At 41.0% G+C, this 22,960-nt stretch overlaps 1 protein-coding gene across 4 annotated transcripts in view; it reads right to left on the bottom strand.

The window, feature by feature from the left end:
• The window catches only part of DLGAP4 (DLG associated protein 4), a gene marked incomplete at its 5' end in the record, with an annotated part of 92,562 nt that overhangs the window by 2,053 nt on the left and 67,549 nt on the right, over positions 1 to 22,960 (bottom strand). For all 4 annotated transcript variants that reach the window (XM_082857354.1, XM_082857352.1, XM_082857353.1 and 1 more), the window contains 2 exons: positions 572 to 727; positions 1,616 to 1,707. In XM_082857354.1, the coding sequence (XP_082713480.1) occupies positions 572 to 727; positions 1,616 to 1,707 (248 nt within the window). The remainder of the gene's footprint in view (positions 1 to 571; positions 728 to 1,615; positions 1,708 to 22,960) is intronic.

The following is a 22,960-nucleotide window of genomic DNA, read 5'->3' as shown; positions in this document are numbered from 1 at the left end:
GAGAGCCTGAAATTCACGCAGGAATCATATAGCCAGAGATGGGATTTAAATTCAGGGCCTCCGACTCCCAGGTCACATTTCACATGCTATTCTAGGGGATCAGAACTCACAAGGGCCACAGTCCAGTAACCAATAACCAAAGGGGTCATTGGGTGCCACTGTTTTACAGATGGAAGCCTGAGCCTCAGGGAAGAGGCTGGCCCAGGAGGCAGAATCGGGTCCAGACCCCTGTACTCCTGGCAGCGTGGTCCTAGGAGAAGGACCATTTTTCTACCTCCAGGGTTCCAACGGCTGTGTCTACGCTAGTGCTCTGGGCTGTGGGCATGTGTCGCCCACTTTCTGAACATGCAGGGCAGGAAGGCATGCTTCGGGGGGGCAGCCTCAACTACACAGAGCGAGTGGCATGCTGGACGAGCGCCGAGCATGGACCCCGCACACTGATGGACGTGAGCCCCCAGCTCAAAGACGACACACAGAGAAGGGAGCCAAGCAGCACTGACCGATGTGGCCAGCGTTATTGCCGACCAGGAATTTGTCCCTGGACTTCCCCTCCGCACTGCTCCATGCTCACCTTCCTCTTCTCGGGGGTCTCCACCAGCTGCCAGCTGTTGGCCTTGAGGTGGTAGAGCTCATCAAACTTCATGCTGATGTCCTCGATGGACAGCTGCAGCAGGTCCCAGAACCCTGCCAGGTCCTGGGCTGTTGGACGTGGGTTGGCATCAGGGTTCTGTGGGACAGACGGGGATCAGTGGGGCAAGCAGGGCAGAGGCCTGTCCTGCACCCCATCCCAAGTACTGTCTCCTAGCTCTGCCAGCCCTGGTTGGCTTCCCTTGAGGCCTGGTCTTACTCTCCTGTTCCCAGGGTCGGGTCAGTATCTGTATGAGCGAATGAACCCAGTTCCTGATTACTGCTGGCCCTGATGGTGGAGAGCTTTGGGAGAGAGAGACAGTCCTATCGTGAGAGTGGGTCCTGCACACACATGGGGACTGAGGCCTTCGCCACCACTGAAGGGCTACAGGGAGGAGGCAGGATCACTTCCAGGTGGGTGTGATTCCAGAATCCGTGTGCTTTCTAGCCCATCATTCTGTTCTCTGACAGCACATTCCTTATCAGGACTTCCCCAGTGAACACCCAAACCCCTACCGGACCTAGAGACAAACACTCGCCACTGTCCTCCACCCCTGGGGGTTACACCACCCCTGCCAGATGGAAAGAGGCTCCACAGGAAAAGCTGCTGCCTAGCGGCAAGGGTGAAGGAGAGGGAAACCCACCAAGTGTCATGGTGGTTATTTCTTTAGTTCTTACCTTGACTGTCTTCTTAGATATAGAGTATGTTGTATATAAATAAATCAGTGCCAACTGATTTTTAACTTTCATGTGGCTGTTTTTACATAGAGTTCACTTTTCTATTTCAGAAGGTAGCAGAGCTCTGAAAGGACCTTTCCTGGCCCTTTTCCTGTGCTAGGCACTGACACACACCACTGTCATCTTTCCAATGCCATGAGGAAGCAGCACCTTCTCCATGTTAGAGAGGAGGTCACAGAGGCTTAGAGGCTAATCCAGCCGGGGGATCTGGCTAGAAGACCCACTGTGGAGGAAGAAGAATCACACTCACCAAGTTTTGCTCACAGAGGCCCCGGAACTGCTGGAATTTCTGTGACATCAGTAGCTGGGCACTGCCCACAGCACTGAGGACTTTCCCTAAGACTGAGAAAGAGAAGGTGGAAAAAGACTGAGCAGAGCACAGGGTCTGCTGGGGTGGAACACAGGATCAGGGTCATGGCTTCCACCTCCCCTCCCCGCATTAGGACACCAATCATCATTTGGTGATGGCAGTCAGTCTCCATTTTATTTACACATTAACCCACTCTCACTGTGAAAAATGCACAGCAGACACATAAAGTGAGCCCCATCCCCTAGTTGCTAAGGACATTTTATGGCAATAAATTTAAAAACTAAGTTAAAATGGAAAAAATTTTCAGGAAAACATAAATTACTATCATAGACTCAAGAAGAAATAGAAAATCCAATTAGGCAAATAACTGTTTTAAAAAACTGAAGCAGGAGTTAAAAATCTTCTCCAGAAAAAGGAACCAGGCCTATGTAGTTTTACAGGTGTGGTTTTACAAAACCTTCCAGGAATAGATAATCCTTGTTTTATACATTCAAATTCTTCCTGAGAGTAAATAAACAGAAAATGACAGCAAATTTCAGGAGCGCTGAGAGAACATAGGACATGCCAAGAATAGGGCACTTTCATTATGAACATAAAAGTCTTAAAGCAAAGAGAATCCAACAGAAGCGTTCACCATGAAGTGTTCAGCCCAGGAAAACAAGGCTGAAATCTTGTAGTGTGATTTCCAGTTTTAAAGTGGTGGCAGGAAAACGGTACTACCTCCTAGCCCCCTTAGAAATCACTGAAAAGCAAAACAGTACAAACAAGAAATAAAAATGCAAACTGTCTCCTGACAGAACTCTCGAACGTAGTATACGAGGAAGGCTGCCACATGCAGTGATAGCCACACAAGGAGGATTCTTGGGATTGAAAGGCTCAGATAAAGGTGGCAGTTCTGAGTTCTCAAATGTAGCATAACTTGAGAGGAGAAGCCAATAATCTCTTATTTGAAATAAAAAGGGGGTGTGGACTGCAGCAGGAGCGTTCCCGGACCTGGTTCAGCACCAAAGGTGGAGGGCAGGGGGGCGGGGACGACACTGCATGGTAACCGCCCTCTAGCTGCCTGGGGAGAACACTAGGCTGAAGAACACACCCTGCACCCATCACCATGCCTGAGGAATTCCTGCCAGCCTGGGACACAGTCCTGGCTCCTCTCCCACAGTGGTCTACTTACAGCAGCTCATGAAGGAGGAATTCCACCTCATTCAGAAATTAGTTATTAAAAAGGAACCAACACAGGAGCTAAACACGTTACAGGAGCAGTAAATGGCAGATGCACATTCACCAGAAAGCTGTTGCCAGAGAGCAGATGAAAAGTGTGACATTTAGCCACAAATATTTAAACAGTAGTTCAAAGCAGAGATGAGGTACTCTGAAAAGAGATGCAAGACAATGGAAGGGGATAAAACATGAGCTCTGGAACTAGTGCAAGAGAAAAATCAGGCATCACAGAAACAAGGGCCATGATGGACACAGCACAAAGAATAAACCCTGATGAAAACCAATAAGGACAAGGAGGACAGGAGTGAAAAAGCTCCTGGCACAAAACACTTACACTGCTAGATTAACAAGACAAGGCGTCTTAAATGAATAGCTAAGCTGCTGGGGATAAAATGACCCCCCACCCGCAGAAGGTAGTGGGTATATGTGCCTGGCTTGGTCTAAAGTAGGATAGGAGGGCTTCCCTGGTGGTGCAGTGGTTAAGAATCCACCTGCCAATGCAGGGGACGTGGGTTCGATCCCTGGTCTGGGAGGACCCCACATGCCGCAGAGCAACTAGGCCCGTGCGCCACAACTACTGAGCCTGTGCTCTAGAGCCCGTGAGCCACAACTACTGAAGCCCGTGTGCCACAACTACTGGAACCTGCGCACCTAGAGGCTGTGCTCTGCAACAAGAGAAGCCACAGCAATGAGAAGCCTGCGCACGTCAATGAAGACTAGCCTCTGCTCGCTGCAATTAGAGCAAAGCCCGCACACAGCAACAAAGACCTCAATCCAGCCAAAAGTAAAACAATTAAAAAAAAAAAAAGTAGGATGGGAATAAGAGGAAAAGTCTCTCTTGAGAACTCCTACCCATAAGACTGCACTTAGGTACCTTATTTTTTAAGAAATAAAGGAAGCAACTAGATGTATTAAAAAGATGAGACTATTTTTAAAAAAGTGACTGAGAGACATGGAGGAGAGAGGGAGACTTAAAATACATCTATCAGAGTTCTAAAAGGACAGAGAGAATGGAAGAAAAGAAACTTATTCAGAGAGATGATTCAGAATATGAATAAAGGAACCATCCCAAACTCATTTTATGAAGCTAGGTAACCTTGGTACTAAAACAGGACAAGGATGAGAAAGGAAAATTACCAGCCAAGTAATTCTGCCTTTGAAGAAAGGCAAAATTATTAAATTAGATATTAACAAAAGTACAACAGTGTACTAAAATAATATAACTCAGCTGGGTTTATTCTGGTAATACAAGACTGATTCAACATTAGAAAATTCTAATGACTTCTGATTCTGACTATGAAAAACCAGTTACTATCAGACAAACTGAACCCTCCCATGAAGAAAAATTAAAAAAATAAAACCTAAATAAAATACCAAAAACAACAAAAAAATCTCTTTCAAGGTATTAAAAAATTACCAAAGCAACCAGAATTTGAGAGGCTAAGATGTCAGTGAGAACGGAAACTATATTCAGCCAAGCCTGATATTCTGAACCGCCTTCTACCCCAAGGCATCTCCCAGTTTATAAGCAGCGCAAGGCTGAGGGTCTAAGAAGCCAAGCAGAAAGTGGTGGTTCAGAGCCTGAGAAGCTAAGCAGAACTTGTGGCAGTTCCATGGGGACAGGGAGACCAAAACTGGAATTCGGAGCTACCAGAGGAGACAGGACTTGGGGAAAAGTGCATCAGGCTGAGCCAAGCTTCCAGCAGTCTTAAGATGGGGGAGAAACAAAAATTGGAGCTCAGTGTCTGCCAAGGAGGAAGGGCTTGGAAATACCCCAGGCTGTCACAAAACCCAGCTCTGAGCCAGCTCAATCCCATATTAGATTAAGTTGGTCTGGCCCTACTCTAATTGTCTGCAAGAAGCAAAAGTAAATTCGTTCTCAAAGTATAGAAAATCGTCTTCAAAAAAAAAGAAAAAAAAATCATCCTGAGCTTCAAGTTATCTCTGTACTTTTTGTATACAGTTTCTGGCACTGAATAAAAATTACCAAGCATGCCACGAGGTAGGACCAAATGACTGCACACCAAAAGAGAAAAATCAGCAAAAAGTAAAAGAACTATAGGGATGTAGAGGTATAGGACCAGGGCTTTAAAATGACTGTGAATATGTCCCAGAAAATATATGACATGATGAAGAATTTCAGCAAAGAACCAGAAATCTATCAAAAAGAATCAAATGGAAATTTTGGAACTAAAAAACAGAGTAACTGAAATTAAGACTGCAATAGACTCTTCAATAAATGGTGCTGGGAAAACTGGACAGCTACATGTAAAAGTATGAGATTAGATCACTCCGTAACACCATACACAAAAATAAGCTCATGGGAATATATGTATATATATATAACTGATTCATTTTGTTGTGAAGCTGAAACTAACATACCATTGTAAAGCAATTATACTCCAATAAAGATGTTAAAAAAAAAAAAAAAAAAAAGCTCAAAATGGATTAAAGACCTAAATGTAAGGCCAGAAACTATCAAACTCTTAGAGGAAAACATAGGCAGAACACTCTATGACATGAATCACAGCAAGATCCTTTTTGACCCACCTCCTAGAGAAATGGAAATAAAAACAAAAATAAACAAATGGGACCTAATGAAACTTCAAAGCTTTTGCACAGCAAAGGAAACCATAAACAAGACCAAACGACAACCCTCAGAATGGGAGAAAATGTGTGCAAATGAAGCAACTGACAAAGGATTAATCTCCAAAATTTATAAGCAGCTCATGCAGCTCAATAACAAAAAAACAAACAACCCAATCCAAAAATGGGCAGGAGACGTAAATAGACATTTCTCCAAAGAAGACATACAGACTGCCAACAAACACATGAAAGAATGCTCAACATCATTAATCATCAGAGAAATGCAAATCAAAACTACAATGAGATATCATCTCACACCAGTCAGAATGGCCATCATCAAAAAATCTAGAAACAATAAATGCTGGAGAGGGTGTGGAGAAAAGGGAACACTCTTGCACTGCTGGTGGGAATGTGAATTGGTACAGCCACTATGGAGAACAGTATGGCGGTTCCTTAAAAAACTACAAATAGAACTACCATATGACCCAGCAATCCCACTACTGGGCATATACCCTGAGAAAACCATAATTCAAAAAGAGTCATGTACCAAAATGTTCACTGCAGCTCTATTTACAATAGCCTGGAGATGGAAACAACCTAAGTGTCCATCATCAGATGAATGGATAAAGAAGATGTGGCACATATATACAATGGAATATTACTCAGCCATAAAAAGAAACGAAATTGAGCTATTTGTAATGAGATGGATAGACCTAGAGTCTGTCATACAGAGTCAAGTAAGTCAGAAAGAGAAAGACAAATACTGTATGCTAACACATATACATGGAATTTAAGAAAAAAAAAAAGTCATGAAGAACCTAGGGGTAAGACAGGAATAAAGACACAGACCTACTAGAGAATGGACTTGAGGATATGGGGAGAGGGAAGGGTAAGCTGTGACAAAGCGAGAGAGAGGCATGGACATATATACACTACCAGACGTAAGGTAGATAGCTAGTGGGAAGCAGCCGCATAGCACAGGGAGATCAGCTCGGTGATTTGTGACCACCTGGAGGGGTGGGATAGGGAGGGTGGGAGGGAGGGAGACGCAAGAGGGAAAAGATATGGGAACATATGTATATGTACAGCTGATTCACTTTGTTATAAAGCAGAAACTAACATACCATTGTAAAGCAATTATACTCCAATAAAGATGTAAAAAAAAAAAAGACTGCAATAGATAGGTTACAGCTGAACTATAAAATAATCCAGTAGAAAATATCCAGACTGAGGTCCAGAGGAAGAAAAAAAAAAGGGAAAATACAGAAGAGAGAATGAAGAAGCATAAGATGTGGCAGTCTAAAATATGTGTAATTGGAGTCCACAAGTAGAGAAGAAATAACATGGAGCAGAAATTTGAGGAAATGATGGCCAAGACTTTTCTGAAACCGATGAGAGTTATTAAGGCTGCAGATTCAAGAAACCCTGTGGGCATCAAGTTGGAAAAATACAAAGACAACCATACCTAGGCATCACAGTAAAGTGGATAAAACTCAAACACAGGAGGAAGAAATCTTAAAAGCAGACAAAGGGGAGAAAACAAATTCTTCTTCAAAGAAGCAGCAGGAAGACTGACAGTTGACTTTTCAATAGAAAGGCTGGAAACCAGGACATAAAGACATATTTATAAAGTGTTGAAAGAAGATCAGTACGTACCTATAATTTCTATACTTAGCAAAAATACTGTTCAGGGACTTCCCTGGCAGTCCAGTGGTTAAAGACTCCGCACTTCCACTGCAGGGGGCACACGGGTTTGATCCCTGTTCAGGGAACTAAGATCCCGCATGCCGCGGCCAAAAGAGTAAATAAAATTTAAAAATAATAACAAACAAAAGCCTGCCTCCTGGAGGACAGTTTTAAAAAAATACTGTTCAAAAAAAGAGGGAGGGCTTCCCTGGTGGCACAGTGGTTGAGAGTCCGCCTGCCGATGCAGGGGACACAGGTTCATGCCCCGGTCCGGGAAGATCCCACATGCCGCGGAGCGGCTGGGCCCGTGAGCCATGGCCGTTGAGCCTGCGTGTCCGGAGCCTGTGCTCCGCAACGGGAGAGGCCACAACAGTGAGAGGCCCGCGTACCACAAAAAAAAAAAAAAAAAAAAAAAAAAAAAAGAGGGAAAAATACATTTTGAGATAAATACTGCATTAAAATAAATACTAAAGGGAGTTCTTCAGGCACAAGGAAAATGATCCTAACTAGAAGCAAAGAAATAAAGGAGAGAAGAGTACCAGAAAGAGTAAATATGTGGGTAATACTGATTGTATAAAACAAAAAATAATGTCTTGTGGCATTTAGAACATATATATAGAACTGAAATACTTAACAGCAATAGTACACAGGTTAGGAGGAGGATAAAAGTGATCGAAGGTCCTTGCATCATCTGTGAAGTGGTAAAGGTACTAATTTAGTCTTTACAAAGTCAGGGATGCAGGTTGTAATCTTGAGAGTAACTGTTAATAATAAGCTAACATGAAAAAAGTGGAAATAAATACTTGATTAATCCAAAAAGAAGGCAAGAAAGGAGAAAAAACTATCAATAAAATTTACCACATTACAGATTAAAAATTATCTAGATACACTAAATTTCATTAAATTCAACAATTTTCTTAACCAGAATAAGCGTATCTCCAACAGACCTATAGTAAACATCATACTCAATGGTACAAGGTTAAAAGCAATTCCTTATTTACAAATAAAGTAAGAATATAGCAAGATTTCTAGATATAAGATCAATAGAAAGGCCAAGAGCATTTCATCAACAATAAACAGAAAATACAGTAACAAAAAGTACCACTTACATCCCTCCAAAATGAAAATACTAATCTAACAAATCTTCAAAAAATATGTAAAACTTTTATGTGGAACATATAAAATTTAAATGAAAGACACTAAAGAAGACCTAAATAAATGGAAAGATATAATCATGTTCTTGGATAGAGAAGAATTATTCATAAACATGTCAACTTCCCACCAAACTGATCTACACATTTAATATAATTCCAATGAAAACCTCAACATGGAACTTGAAAAGCTGAGTCTTACAATTTATATGGAAAAGCAAAGAGCCTATGCCAGACACTCTTGAAGAATAGGTTGGGGAAACTTGTCTTTCCAATTATCAAGATTCATTAGACAGTTATAACAATGAAGAAAGTCAGATTTGGGCCTAGGGATAGACTAATGAACAGAATAGAAAGCTCAGAAATAGATCAACACATATAGGAAACCTGATATTTGTCAGGGCTGTACTGCATATCAACAGGATAAGGATGAACATTTTAATAAATTATTGTCCAATGAGAAAAAGTTAACATAGAGCCTTATCTCACTCCATGCAGACAAATTAATTCCAAGGGATCAAGGACTTAAACGTGGAAGACAACTCAAAAACTTTACAAGTAAATAGTAAAATATCTTTTTGACTTTGGGAGAAGGATGGATTTCTTAACATACAAAAAAGTATAAACCATAAAGGAAAAGATTGATAAATTTACATTAAAATTAAAAGTATCCATTCATTCAAAAGATACCATAAAGAAAATGAAAAGATGAGTTGCAAACTGGGAGAAGACAATTACAATACATATAACTGACAAAGGTTCCAGAATCTAGATACGTAATGATCACCGATGAGGCAATTAAGAAAAAGACCACTTAATAGAAAAATGAGCAAAACATATGAACAGGCATTTCACAGAGGAGGAAACATAAATGGCTAATATGTGAAAAGATGCTCAATGCCATTAGTAACCAATGAAATACAAATTATAACCACTATTTTATAACTGTGGATTGGGGGAAAGAAAAAACCTATTACATACTAAGTGTAAGCAAAGATGTAGAGCAATGGGTACTTTCACACAGTGCTGAGGGACTAATAAATTGGTGTAATCACTGTGGAGAACAATTTGGCATTTCTTATAAATCTGAACACAGGCATACTCTGTGACCCAAACGGTTCCCAGTATATACCTTAGAGAACTCTTATAGAGGAGACATGGTCAAATATGTTATAATATGTCATAATAACTCACAGTTTATATCAACTTAGTGGTGTGAGACTGAATAATCTATCCCTGAGATTAGGAATGAGACAAAAACAAGGATGCCCCTGCTCTTGCCACATCTATTCAACTTTGTGTTGGAGCCAGGGCCATTAGGCAAAGAACAAAATAAAAGGAATCCAGGCTGGAAAGAAAAAAGTAAAACAATCTCTATTCTCAGATTAAATGCTCTTGTATGTAAAAAATTCTGAAGAATTCCCCAAAAAACAGTGAGGTTGCAGCATACAAGATCAACATACAGAAGTCATTTGTATTTCTATATGGTAACAATGAACATCTGAAAATGAAATTAAGAAAACAATTTCATTTACAATGCCATCAAACAGAATAAAATACTTAGGAATAAATTTAAAAGAAATGTAGGACCTGTCCACTGAAAATTACAAAACATTATTGAAAGAAAATTTCAAAAACCTAAGTAAATGGAAAGATAGCCCATGTTCATGGATCAGAAGACTTTAAAGTAAGAGGGCAACACTCATCAAATTGAATTACTGATTTAACACAATCCCTATTAAAATAAAATCCCAGCTGCCTTTTTTGCGGAAACTGACAAGCTGATTCTAAAATTCATATGGAAATGCAAGAACGAAATATGAACTTTAGAACTTCCTTTAGTGAGAACCTGAGAGCTGGCAATAAACTTCTTTTATTTTTATTTAAAAAGTAAAGCTGGAGGACTCACACTTTCCAATTTCAAAGCTTATTACAAAGCTACAGTAATTACGACAGTGTGGTACTGGCATAAGTGTACACATGTACATCAATGCACTGGAATAGAACTGAGTCCAGAAATAAACCCTTAAATAAATCAGTTGACCATAAATAAACCCTTACATTTATGGTCAACTGATTTTTGACAAGGGTACCAAGACTATTCAATGGGGAAAGAACAGTCTCCCTAACAAATGGTGCTGGACAAATGATATCCAAATGTAAAAGAATGAAGGTGGACCAATACCTCACACCATATACAAAAATTAACTCAAAATGGATCACAGACCTAAATGTAACAGCTAAAGCTATAAAACTCTTGAAGGCAAACAGGAGTAAATCTTTACAATACTGGATTAGCAATGGCTTCTTAGAATTGACACCAAATGACAAGCAACAAAAGAAAAAAAAACAATTGAACTTCACTAAAATTAAACTGCTGTGTTTCAAAGAATACATAATAGCCAAGAAGTGGAAACAACTGACGAATGGATACGCAAAATGCAATATATCCACACAATGGAGTATTATTCAGCAATAAAAAGGAGTGAAGTGCTGAAACATGCTACAACATGGATAAACTTCAAAAACATTATGCAAAGTGAAAGAATCCATACATAAAAGACCACGTATTGTATGATTCCATGTATGTGAAATGTTCAGAATGGGCAAATCTATAGAGAATGAAGCAGATTAGTGTTTTAGAGGGATACAGCATGATGGCTAAATGCGTACAAGGTTTCTTTTTGGGGTGATGAAAATGTTCTAAAATTAGGTAGCAGGGATGGTTGCACAACTCTGTGGATGTGCTAAAAACCACTTTAGCTGTTTTGTATACTTTAAAGGGGTGAATTTTATGGTATATAAATTACAACTCAATACTGTTATAAAAAATTATTCACAACCAAAGACTAGAAACAACTCAAGTGTTCATCAGTGGAATGGATAAGCAATGGTACATTCACATTCATACAGTGGAATGTGACATATCAATGAAAAGAATGAACTACAGGTACACGCATTAATATGGATGGATCTCAACAACAAGGCTGAATCAAAAAAGGCAAGCCTCAGAAGAATACATACACTGTGCTTCTATTAATATAAATTTCTAAAACAGGAAAAACTAAACAGCATATTCCTTAGGGTCACACATATATGTGGTACAAGTATAAAGAAAAGCAAGGGTATAATTAACACAAAATTCAGGATAGTGCGTTCTGCCATGGCAGAAAGAAGGTGATGTCTCACTGGGTTCAAAGACACTGGTAATATTCCATTTTGTAAACTAGTTGGTGCGTACAGGAGTGTTCTTTTTATTATTTTCCTTTACTCTGTTGACTCTTTGCATGTATATTTCACAATGAAAATAAAGGTTAAGAAGAAGAATGAGAGCAAAATAAAGATTTTCAGATAAATAAAAACAGAGTTAATGCCAGCTCTCAGGTTCTCACTAAAGAAAGTTCTCACTAAAGAAAGGATGAACTCAGCAAAGAAGAAAATGATCCAAGAGGAAGATCTGAGATAAGAAAGGGTGAGCAGAGAAAATGATAAACATGATAATTATTATTTATACATGTATTTCTTTAGATTTATCTGTAATTATATAATTGAAAATTATATAATAATTTGTGAGGTTTTAAACCATAAGAAAACAATTAGATAAATCATATTTTAAGGTTCTTGCATTGTTTGGGAGAAAGGTAAAGATGTTGAGTAACTTAAAGTTTTAAGGGTTCATAGAACGGAAATACAGTTGTAACTTCTGTGGCAGATATGGCTAGTTGTCCCCAGTGTTTGCTTCTCCTTCTCCCTCAGAAGTAGAACCATTTTTTTTCTTCGTGTCAAGTAGCAGCTTTTTTCAGATGAAATAAAACACAGATGAAATAAAACACAGAAATTTCTCAGGCATACTGTGAATTTTCCAGGACAAAGTATTGTCAAATGGAAAATATGAGGTATGGTATGCAAAGTATTAGAATCACAGAACAAGTTACACTAGCATCAGGACTGGAATAAGGACTTCTGCTGTGAGTGTGATGTCATATCTCCATGATGTGCACACTCCATCTACCAAGCACTGCACAGGCGTCGGAAAACAAGTGATCTGTGGGGACCTGTGGTTTTTAACTTGGGCACATGGCAGCCCGAACTCAGGCATTTCCTAGGCTACCCTTGCAACAAGCTGTGAGTAGCTGGTCAAAGTGGGGGAAGTGGAAGTGGTGTGTGGGGCCGGCTTGCTCTTTTTTGCAACTGGTTCCTTTGCTGCTGGAATGCACTTGGGGTTCTGGAGTCCAGCAGCCACTTGGAAAAATGAAAAGATCTTGTGAATGGAAGCCAATTATGACATCAAACCTCAAGAAGAAAGAAGCCTGGGGCTCCAGCATTACTATCTCAGACATTCTTGAATGTGAGAGAAATAAATAGTCTTGTTCAAACCACTTTTTCTTTTCTTTTTTTTTTAATGTTATTTATAGGCAAACCTAATCCCAATTAACACAGCCTCAAAATAGCAAAGGGAATGGAGAGAGAGGTGTGTTAATGCAAAAGAAAGCAAGAAAAGAGAGAGGAATAAAAGAAACCTCAAAAAAGTAGAATGGGTCTTCCCTGGTGGCACAGTGGTTAAGAACCCGCCTGCCAATGCAGGGGACACAGGTTCGAGCCCTGGTCTGGGAAGATCCCACATGCCGCGGAGCAACAAAGCTCGTGCACCACGACTACTGAACCTGTGCTCTAGAGCCCACAAGCCACAGCTACTGAGCCTGCGTGCCACAACTACTGAAGCCCAGGCACCTAAAGCCCGTGCTCCACAAGAGAAGCCACCACAATGAGGAGCCCATGCACCGCAACAAAGAGTAGCCCCCGCTCGCCGCAACTAGAGGAAGCCCGCGCACGGCAACAAAGCCCCAATGCAGCCAAAGTAAATAATAAATTAAACAAAAAAAGTAGAATGAAGAGCACAAAATAACATGGTAGGAATAAATCCAAACAGTGAAATCCCATTGTAAATGGATGACATTTTCTACTTCTGAAATAAAAATCAACACACTGAACAAAACACAAAATCCAGGTATATGCTGATTATAAGAGACATTATGGGGCACATGAAAATTGAAAGTAAAAGGATGGAAAGCAGTGTACCAGATGAACACTAACCAAAGGAAAGCTGGTACAGCAATACTTATAACACATAAAATAAGACTTTGAGGCAAAACACAAACAGACATCCAGAAAAATAGGGAGAGTGGATCACTAAACATTCACCAGGAATATTACATTCTAGACTTGATGCGTCTAAGATACCTTCAAAATAATATAAAGCAAAATTTGACAGAATTTTAAGGAGAAACGGACAAATTCACCATTTTACAGAAAGTGCAGTGATACACATTCCCTAAATACAACACAATTACATCGACGACACAATAAAAACAAGCTAATCTTTTGGATTAACACCCCCCTGCCCAGTTCTCCCTCTACAGCCTCATCTCAGTGGCCCCTGCGCTCTCCTAGATGACTGTCTCCTAGACGACCGTTTCAGACGCTGCTCCTCAAACCTCCCAATGCCCCCTCCCGCTTTCTCACTCTGCAGTGATAACTCTGCTCTCCCGCTAGAGTGCCCCCCAAACACCTTCCTCCTATCACTATGGAGGAACTATGTATCCTCTACTTGGGCATTAATTCAGTTCCTTCTCACCTACCTAAGAATATCACTCAACAGTTATCCCCTTTCTCTACTGCATGATGAACTTCCCCTTCCCTACAAGTTCATTCTCAACAATACAAAAACATGCTTGTATCATTCAATTTAAAAATAAAAAGAACAACAAAAACTCCAGCCCTCCCCCTTTGACCCGTATATCCCTTCATTTCTCTGCTCCCATACAGAAAAATTCATCAATGGAGTTGTCTATACTTGTGGTCTCCCGGTCACTCCTATTTTCTCTTAATCCTTCTCCAATCAGGCTGTCCCTCCCTCTGCTCCCCACCATCTCCAAAGCAGACCAGCTCTTCAAGTCTGTAATGACCTTGCATGTGTAAGTCTGACCTGCTGTGTCCTTCAGAAAAGCATTTGACACGGTTGATTCTCTCTTCTTGAGAATTCTCATCTCATTTGGGAACTGCCTATACTCTGATGACTCCCAAATTGATCTCCAACCTGGACCTCTCTCCAGACTCATATACCAACTGCCTGCTTCACCTCTCCACTCTGATACCTAATAATGTGTATCAAATTAAACATGTCTAAAACTGAACTCCTGACTTTTCTCCTAACATCTACACTAGTCTTCCCTATCGCAGTGGCAATGCCATCCTTTCCGTCACTCAGACTCCAAACCATTTTGGACTCCTTTCACTCTTAGTCCATATCCAATCCATCAGGAAATCCTGCTCTGCCTTCCAAGTATACCCAGAATCTGACCCCTCCCTTAAATGCTCCATGGCCACCACCATCTCCTCTTTCCCAGATTATGTTACTTCCTCCTAACTCATTTCCCGGCTTCCACTTGTGCCCCTCCCCCCACTCTCTTCTGAACAGAGAAACTAGATTAATCCTGTAAAAAAGAATGTCACATTGCACTCTCCAACACGTTCTCTTTTGGGAGTCAAAGCCAAGCCTGTGACACCTCTGAGGCCCCACCACACGGACTCCATTCCCCACCTCTCTCTGCTCACTCCTGCAGCTACACTGGCCGCCTTCTCCAGCCCTAGAAGACGTCAGGCGCTTGCCCACCACTGGAGTTCTCTGATCTCCAGAGCTCTAAGACTTCTCTCTTCCTTCCTTCAGGTTTCTGCTCCAAGGTCACCTTACCTGGGAGGCCTTCGCTGACCACACTGTGTGGGGCAGCAACACTGCCCCCAGCCAGGCAGCACTCTTCATCCTGCTCTTACTGTGCTTTGTTTTCTCTGTTGCATGTCTAACCATCTTGCATATTATATGTTTAGTTGGTTATTTTCTGTCTCTCCCCATGAGAATGTAAGCTCCACGAGGTCAGGGACCTTGTGTTGTTCTGCTACATCCCCAGAAGCTAGAATAGTGCCTGTGCAGTATACGGTAGGAACTCAGTAAATACTCACTGAGTGGATGAAGGTCAGGACCAAGGGAGGGATGCTGCTTTCCTCCCACTATCGCACAATGTCCTGACACTCTTGCAGTTAGACAAGATATGCATGAGACACAGTAAGATTAGAAAGAGAAACACAGGGCTTCCCTGGTGGCGCAGTGGTTAAGAAATCACCTGCTATTGCAGGGGACAAGGGTTCGAGCCCTGGTCCGGGAAGATCCCACGTGCTGCGGAGCAACTAAGCCTGTGTGCCACAACTACTGAGCCTGTGCTCTAGAGCCTGCAAGCCACAACTACTGAGCCCACGCACCACAACTACTGAAGCCTGCGTGCCTAGAGCCCGAGCTCCGCAACAAGAGAGGCCACTGCAATGAGAAGCCCACGCACCACAATGAAGAGTAGCCCCCACTCGCCGCAACTAGACAAAGCCCGCGCGCAGCAACAAAGACCCAATGCAGCCAAAAATAAAATAAATAAAATAAATCTTAAAAAAAAGACATAAAATTGCCACTAGAGCAAATAATATGATCATTTATTATGCAAATCTAAGAGGACTGAGAGTTGTACAAGGTTGCTGGACACAAGATCAAAGTAGAAGTCTCAACATAACTAATTAGAGTATGCAAATATAAAAATTCATTTTACTACCAAAACAAAAACTAGAAAGTACCAAGGAATAAATCTAATAAAAATGCATAAGGCCTTCCTAGATATATTAATCAAACTTGAATGGAAGGATATAAAATGGAGATCTTGAATAAATGGAGAGATAAACTTCATTCATAGCTAAGAAGACTCAATATTTCTCAGGTATCAGTTTTTCCCAAAGTAATCTGTAAACTCTATTTCTAGTCAGCGACCCAGGAAAATTTTTCTGAGGAACTTGATATACTAATTCTCAAATTGGTATTGGAAGAATGAAGATATAGACTTTTTCTTTCTGAACAAAAAGAATAAGGAAGGGGATTCACCCTATCAGATGCCAAGGCATGTTAAGAAGCTACGGCAACTAAAAGTTGTATTAACACAGAAATAGACAAAAGGGCAGCAGAACAGAACTGAGAAACACACCCCTGTGTGTGTAGCAATCTGGCAGTGGTTATTATGACTGACTGGCATCACTAATCAGTGAGGAAAGCAGAGACTTCAAAACATCTTTCCAGTGAGCTGTGGTCCGGGAGCATCCCACATGCCGTGGAGCAACTAGGTCTGTGCACCACAACTACTGATCCTGCGCTCTACAGCCTGTGAGCTACAACTACTGAGCCTGCATGCCACAACTACTGAAGCCCACATGCCTAGAGCCTGTGCTCCACAACAAAGAGAAGCCACCGCAAGGAGAAGCCCGCACACCACAACAAAGAGTAGCCCCTGCTAGCCGTAACTAGAGAAAGCCTGCGTGCAGCAATGAAGACGCAATGCAGCAAAAAAAAAAAAAAAAAAAAAAAAAAGTCACCACTATGTACCCTTTAAAAAAAACTTAGGAAAGATCTAAAATCAACAACCTAACTTTACAACCTAAGAAACTAGAAAAAACAAACTATCCCAAAGCTAGCAGAAGGAAGGAAATAATAAAGATTAGAACAGAGCTAAATGAAATAGAGAGTAGGGAAACAACAGAGGAAATTCAAAAAACCAAAAGCTGGTTCTTCAAAAAGATCAACAAAACTGACAGAACTTTAACTAGATAGACTAAGAAAAAAAAGACTCAAATAATAAAATAAAAAATGAAAGTGGGGACATTACTACCAATTCTACAGAAATAAAAAAGATTATAAAGGAGTACTAGAACAACTGTACACCAACAAATTGGATAACCTAGATGAAATGGACAAATTCATAGAAACACAAAACCTACCAAGACTAAATCATGAAAAGCTAGAAAATCTGAATAGCTTTGAATCAGTAATCAAAAATTTCCCAACAAAGAAAAGCTCTAGACCCAGTGGTTTCACTGCTGAATTCTACCAAACATTTAAAGATAACTAACACCACTCCTTCTCAAATTTTTCCAAAAAACTGAAGAGGAGGAAACACTTCCTAACTCATTCTATGAATCCAGCATTACCTTGATACCAAAGCCAGAAAACAACACTACAAGAAAACTAGAGACCATCATCCCTTATGTACACTGATGCAAAAATCCTCAACAAAATATTAGCAAACAGGATTCAGCAGTATATTAAAAGGATTATACATATGACCGAGTGGGATTTATTATAAGGATGGTTCAACATATGAAAGCTAGTCAGTGTAACATGCCACATCAACAAAATGAAGGGGAAAAACCACACAATCATCTCAATTGATGCAGGAAAAGCATCTGACAAAATTCAACACTCTTTCATGAGAAAAACACTCAACAAACTAGGAACTACATGAAACTACATCAACAAAATAAAAGCCATACATGAAAAACCCACAGCGAACATCATACTCCAGGGTGTTTTCTCTAAGATCGAGGATAAGGCAAGGATGCCCACATTCATCACTTTACCTCAACGTAGGACTGGAAGTTCTAGCCAGAGCAGCTAGTCAAGAAAAAGAAATAAAAGGCATCCAAATAGGAAAGGAAGAAGTAAAATTATCTCTGTTTGCAGATGATACGATCTTATACATAGAAAACCCTAAAGATTCCACCAAAAAACTCCCGATAGAACTAATAAATGAATTCAGCAAAGTAGGCAGAATACAAAGTCAACACACAAAAATCAGTTGCATTTCTAATACTAACAATAAACAACCTGAAAAGGAAATTACAAAAACGATTCCATTTACAATAGCATCAGAAAGAATAAAATATTTAGGAATTAACTAATTAAGGAGGTGACAGACTTACACAATGAAAACTACAAAACACTGCTGTTTTGTAGTTATTAAGAAGATATGATAAATGGAAACAAGTCCCATGTTCATGAACTGTAAGACTTAATACTGTTAAAAAGTCAATACTGGGCTTCCCTGGTGGCGCAGTGGTTGAGGGTCCGCCTGCCGATGCAGGGGACACGGGTTCGTGCCCCAGTCTGGGAAGATCCCACATGCCACGGAGCGGCTGGGCCCATGAGCCGTGGCCGCTGAGCCTGCGCGTCCGGAGCCTGTGCTCCGCAACGGGAGAGGCCACAGCAGTGAGAGGCCCGCGTACCGCAAAAAAAAAAAAAAAGTCAATACTACCCAAAGCCATCTTCAGATTCAATACAATTCCTATCAAAATTCCAATAATGTTTTTTGCAGAAATAGAAAAATCCATCTTAAAATTCATATGGAATCTCAGGGCATCCCAAACATTAAAAGCAATCTTAAAAAAGAATAAAACAGGAGGATTCACACATCCTGATTTCAGAACTTACTACAAAGCCACAATAATCAAATCAGCATGGTACTGGCCTAAAGACAGACATATAGATCAATGGAATAAAATAGCAGCCCTGAAATAAACCTTTGCAAACATGATCAAATGATTTTTGACAAGGGTACCAAGCCCACTCAATGGGGAAAGAACAATATTTTCAACAAATGGTGTGGAGAAAACGGGATATCCACATGCAAAAAAGTGAAGTTAGATTGTTATGTGATACCATAACTCAAAATGGATCAAGAACCTAAATTTAAAACCTAAAACAACAAAATTCTTATAAGAAAATATAGGACAAAAGCTTCAGGACATTGGATTTGGCAATGATTTCTTAGCTCTAACACCAAAGGCACAGGGAAACAACGAAAAAATAGAAAAACTGGACTTCCTGAAAATTTTAAAATTTTGTTCATTAAAAGTCATTACGTACAGAGTAAAAGGGTAACTCACAGAATGGAAGAAAATATTTGCAAGTCATATATCTGGATGAGGGATTAATATTTAGAATATATAGAGAACTCCTAAAACTTAACAACCAAAAAAATCCCAACCTGATTCAAAAATGGGCAAATGACTTCAACACACATTTCTCCCCCCAAAAAATCAAATGGCCAACAAACATATGACAAGATGCTCAACATGACCAATTATTAGAGAAATGCAAATCAAAACTACAATGAGGTATCACCTCACACCGGTCAGAATGGCTATCATCAAAAAATCTACAAACAATAAATGCTGGAGAGGGTGTGGACAAAAGGCAACCCTCCTACACTGTTGGTGGGAATGTAAATTTTTTCCTTAAAAAACTATAAATAGAGCTGCCCTTTGATTCAGCAATCCCACTCCTTGGGCATATATCTGGAGAAAACCATAATGCAGAAAGATACATGCACCCCAATGTTCATTACAGTGCTATTTACAATAGTCAAGACATGGAAACAACATAAATGTCCATTGACAGAGGAGTGGATAAAGAAGATGTGGTACATATATACAATGGAATATTACTCAGCCATAAAAAAGAATGAAATAATGCCATTTGCAGCAACATGGATGGACCTAGAGATTGTCATACTGAGTGAAGTCACACAGAGAAAGACAAATATCATACGGTATCACTTATATGTGGAATCTAAAAAAATGGTACAAATGAACTTATTTACTAAACAGAAATACAGTCACAGATGTAGAAAACAAACCTATGGTTACCAGGGGGGAAGGGGGAAAGGGATAAATTGGGAGATTGGGATTGACATACACTACTGTATATAAAATAGCTAACTAATAGGACCTACTGTATAGCACAGGGAACTCTACCCAATACTCTGTAATGACCTGTATGGGAAAAGAATATTAAAAAAGTGGATATATGTATATGTATAACTGATTCACGTTGCTGTACACCTGAAACACAACACTGTAAATCAACTATACTCCAATAAAAATTAAAAATAAAACTACGATGAGATACCACCTCATACGCATTAGGAAGGCCACTATCAAAAGAAAACAAAACAGCAAGTGTTGGCAGGGATGTGGAGAAACTGTAATTCTTGTGCACTATTGGCAGGAATGTAAAATAGCACAGCTGCTGTGCTGTACAACAATGTGAATGCACTTAATACCACTGAAATGGACACTTAAAAATGGTTAAGATGGGGCTTCCCTGGTGGCGCAGTGGCTGAGAGTCCGCCTGCCGATGCAGGGGACACGGGTTCATGCCCCGGTCCGGGAAGATCCCACATGCCATGGAGCGGATGGGCCCGTGAGCCATGGCCGCTAAGCCTGCACGTCCGGAGCCTGTGCTCTGCAACGGGAGAGGCCACAACAGTGAGAGGCCCACGTACTGCAAAAAAACAAAACCCCAAACAACAAAAATAATAGTGATAAAAAACATCATTAATTTCGTGAATTCCCTGGTGGTCCACTGCAGGGGGCCAGGGAACTAAGATCCCGCAAGCTGTGTGGCATGGCCAAAAAAACAAGCCAAAAAAAAGTGATTAAGACATCATTAATTTTAGGAATTCCCTGACGGTCCAGTGGTTAGGACTCGGTGCTTTCACTGCAGGGGGCCCAGGTTCAATCCATGGTTGGGGAACTAAGATCCCACAAGCATTCATATATATATAAATATATAAAATAAAACAATATATATATGACATAGTATTAAGTATCCACATATATAAAGAACTACAAATCAATTTTCAAAACACTGACAATGCAATAGAAAAATGAACTATCTGGGCAATTCACAGGAGAAAAAGTTGAAAGAGCCAATTAACTAATGAAAATATGCATAGCTTCTCAAATAACAAAGTAAATACAAAATAAATCAACCAGATATACTTTTCCACTTACCAAATAATTAATTTAGAGTCTGACGGGATCAAGCATCAGTGAGGATATCAGAGAAATGGAAATTTTCCAACACCGTTGGTGTAAGGATACACTGGTATAATCTTTGGAGAGCCATCAGGCAGAACTGATTAAAATATAAAATGTTTCCATCCATCCAGCAATTCTGTCCAAGGAAGGTAAGTATCCTAGAGAGATTCTCTCACATATGATGCCAAGAAAGACGTGTGCCAAGATGCTGATAAAACCCTGAAAACACCTAAACACCCATCATCAGGAACGTGGGCAAAGAAAATGCAGTATTTCATGTATCTCACTGAACACGTCACAGAATTTAACCAAACTGAAGCAGATCTGTATGCGTCAAACTAGACAGAACTTCACAACACACTGTTCAGTAGTAAAAGCGCTCTTTGTAACTGCTGCATATTAGATTGAACTGGTTCTGTATTGTGGCAGACTGTATTTTCCAAAGATGACCCCAGCAGTGTCTCCTGTCTCTCGAGTTCTTCTAGAACCCTGACACTCCCCTATCAAGAGGCGGGGTCTAATTCTCCCCGTCCTTGAACCTGGGTGGGCTTGTGACTTCTTGTCGCCAGTAAAATACAGCGGTAGAGATCCCAGGTGAGTTCTGAGGCGAGGTCATCAAAGGCAAGGCAGCCTTGTTAGCCTGGAGCCCGGAGCCAACAGGTAAGAAGTCTGACTGCCCCGAGGCTGCCCGTGAGGAAGCAAAGTCCCGTGGAGGAGACATACACAGGGGCCCCGGCAAGCAGTCCTGCTCTTTAGGTCACTCTGGTCTAGGCACCAGGCATGTGAGTGAACTACCTTCAGGTAATTCCTTCCCTCGGCTCTCAGGCCCTGAGTCATCCCAGCCGAGGCCCCAGACATCTTGGAGCAGAGATGAGATGTTCTTGCCATGCTCCTGCTGAATTGCTGACCTACTGTTATAGCCATAACCATAATAAAATGCTGGTTGTTTTATGTCACTAAGTTTGAGGTCAGTTTTTATGCAACAAAGGTAACTGAACACTTAGTGATAGGCAGTGAGGGGCCTGCTTTATTACAAATAATACAGCAAAGACATCCTTGTATACGCCTCTACACACAAACTCGTTATTTAGGGGAGGTCCTAAAAAGGAGGCCTGCACTCAGAACTGCCCACTGGTGAAAGTGGAGGAGGCTACAATGCCTATTTCTAGTAATATTAATATCAACATTAACGACAACAACTGTAATAAATGCTACCACCTCTTGGGTTCTTGCCAAGGGCTTTGTGTTTCTAATCTTACATTAATACACAGTCCTGTCGCGTTGGTATTGGTCCACCCAATTCACAGGTGAGGAAGTGGAGGCCTGGAGAACTGAGGTGACTCGCCCAAGGTCTCTTAGTTTCCTTCCTCGCCAGAGCTGGGGAAATGGGATGGCAGGCCCCTTCCCTCAGGCTGCTAGCTCTATGTCTACCCTTGTTCACCTCTCATCTCCCAGCACTGAGGCTAGAGGTGTGGCCTTTTTGGCTCCTGGCCTGGGCTGCGTCTATCCACAAGTTAGGGTGATGGTGACAGCAGATGCAGCAGACACGGCTGCTGCCGTTCACCACCAAGCACTCCGCATACACAGGGTCTCATCGTATCCCCACTACAGGCTGAGGGTGGGGTCATTATCGCCACTGAACAATGGGGGGAAGCAGGCTCAGATGTGCCCAAGGTCACACAGCTGTTGAGTGGCAGAGCACTTCACCTCCATTTGTTTCTTCTTCAAGACACGATTCTAATAGCTCCAACCTCACGGGATAGCCGGGAGTAAACAAGACGATGAATGCCGAGTGCTGGCTCATGGTAGGCCGCCCAGCGTTCAAGGCTCTCTGATTCTCCACTCACTCTGGAACGATCCTGATCAACCCCCTGGCCACAGGAGTTCCCAGACTACG

This window comes from Leucopleurus acutus (genome assembly GCF_964270905.1).
Source record: "Leucopleurus acutus genome assembly, chromosome: 16".
Classification (NCBI taxonomy): domain Eukaryota; kingdom Metazoa; phylum Chordata; class Mammalia; order Artiodactyla; family Delphinidae; genus Leucopleurus; species Leucopleurus acutus.
The sequence above is the reverse complement of the archived record's forward strand: the minus strand, read 5'-3'. Positions and strand labels throughout refer to the sequence as shown.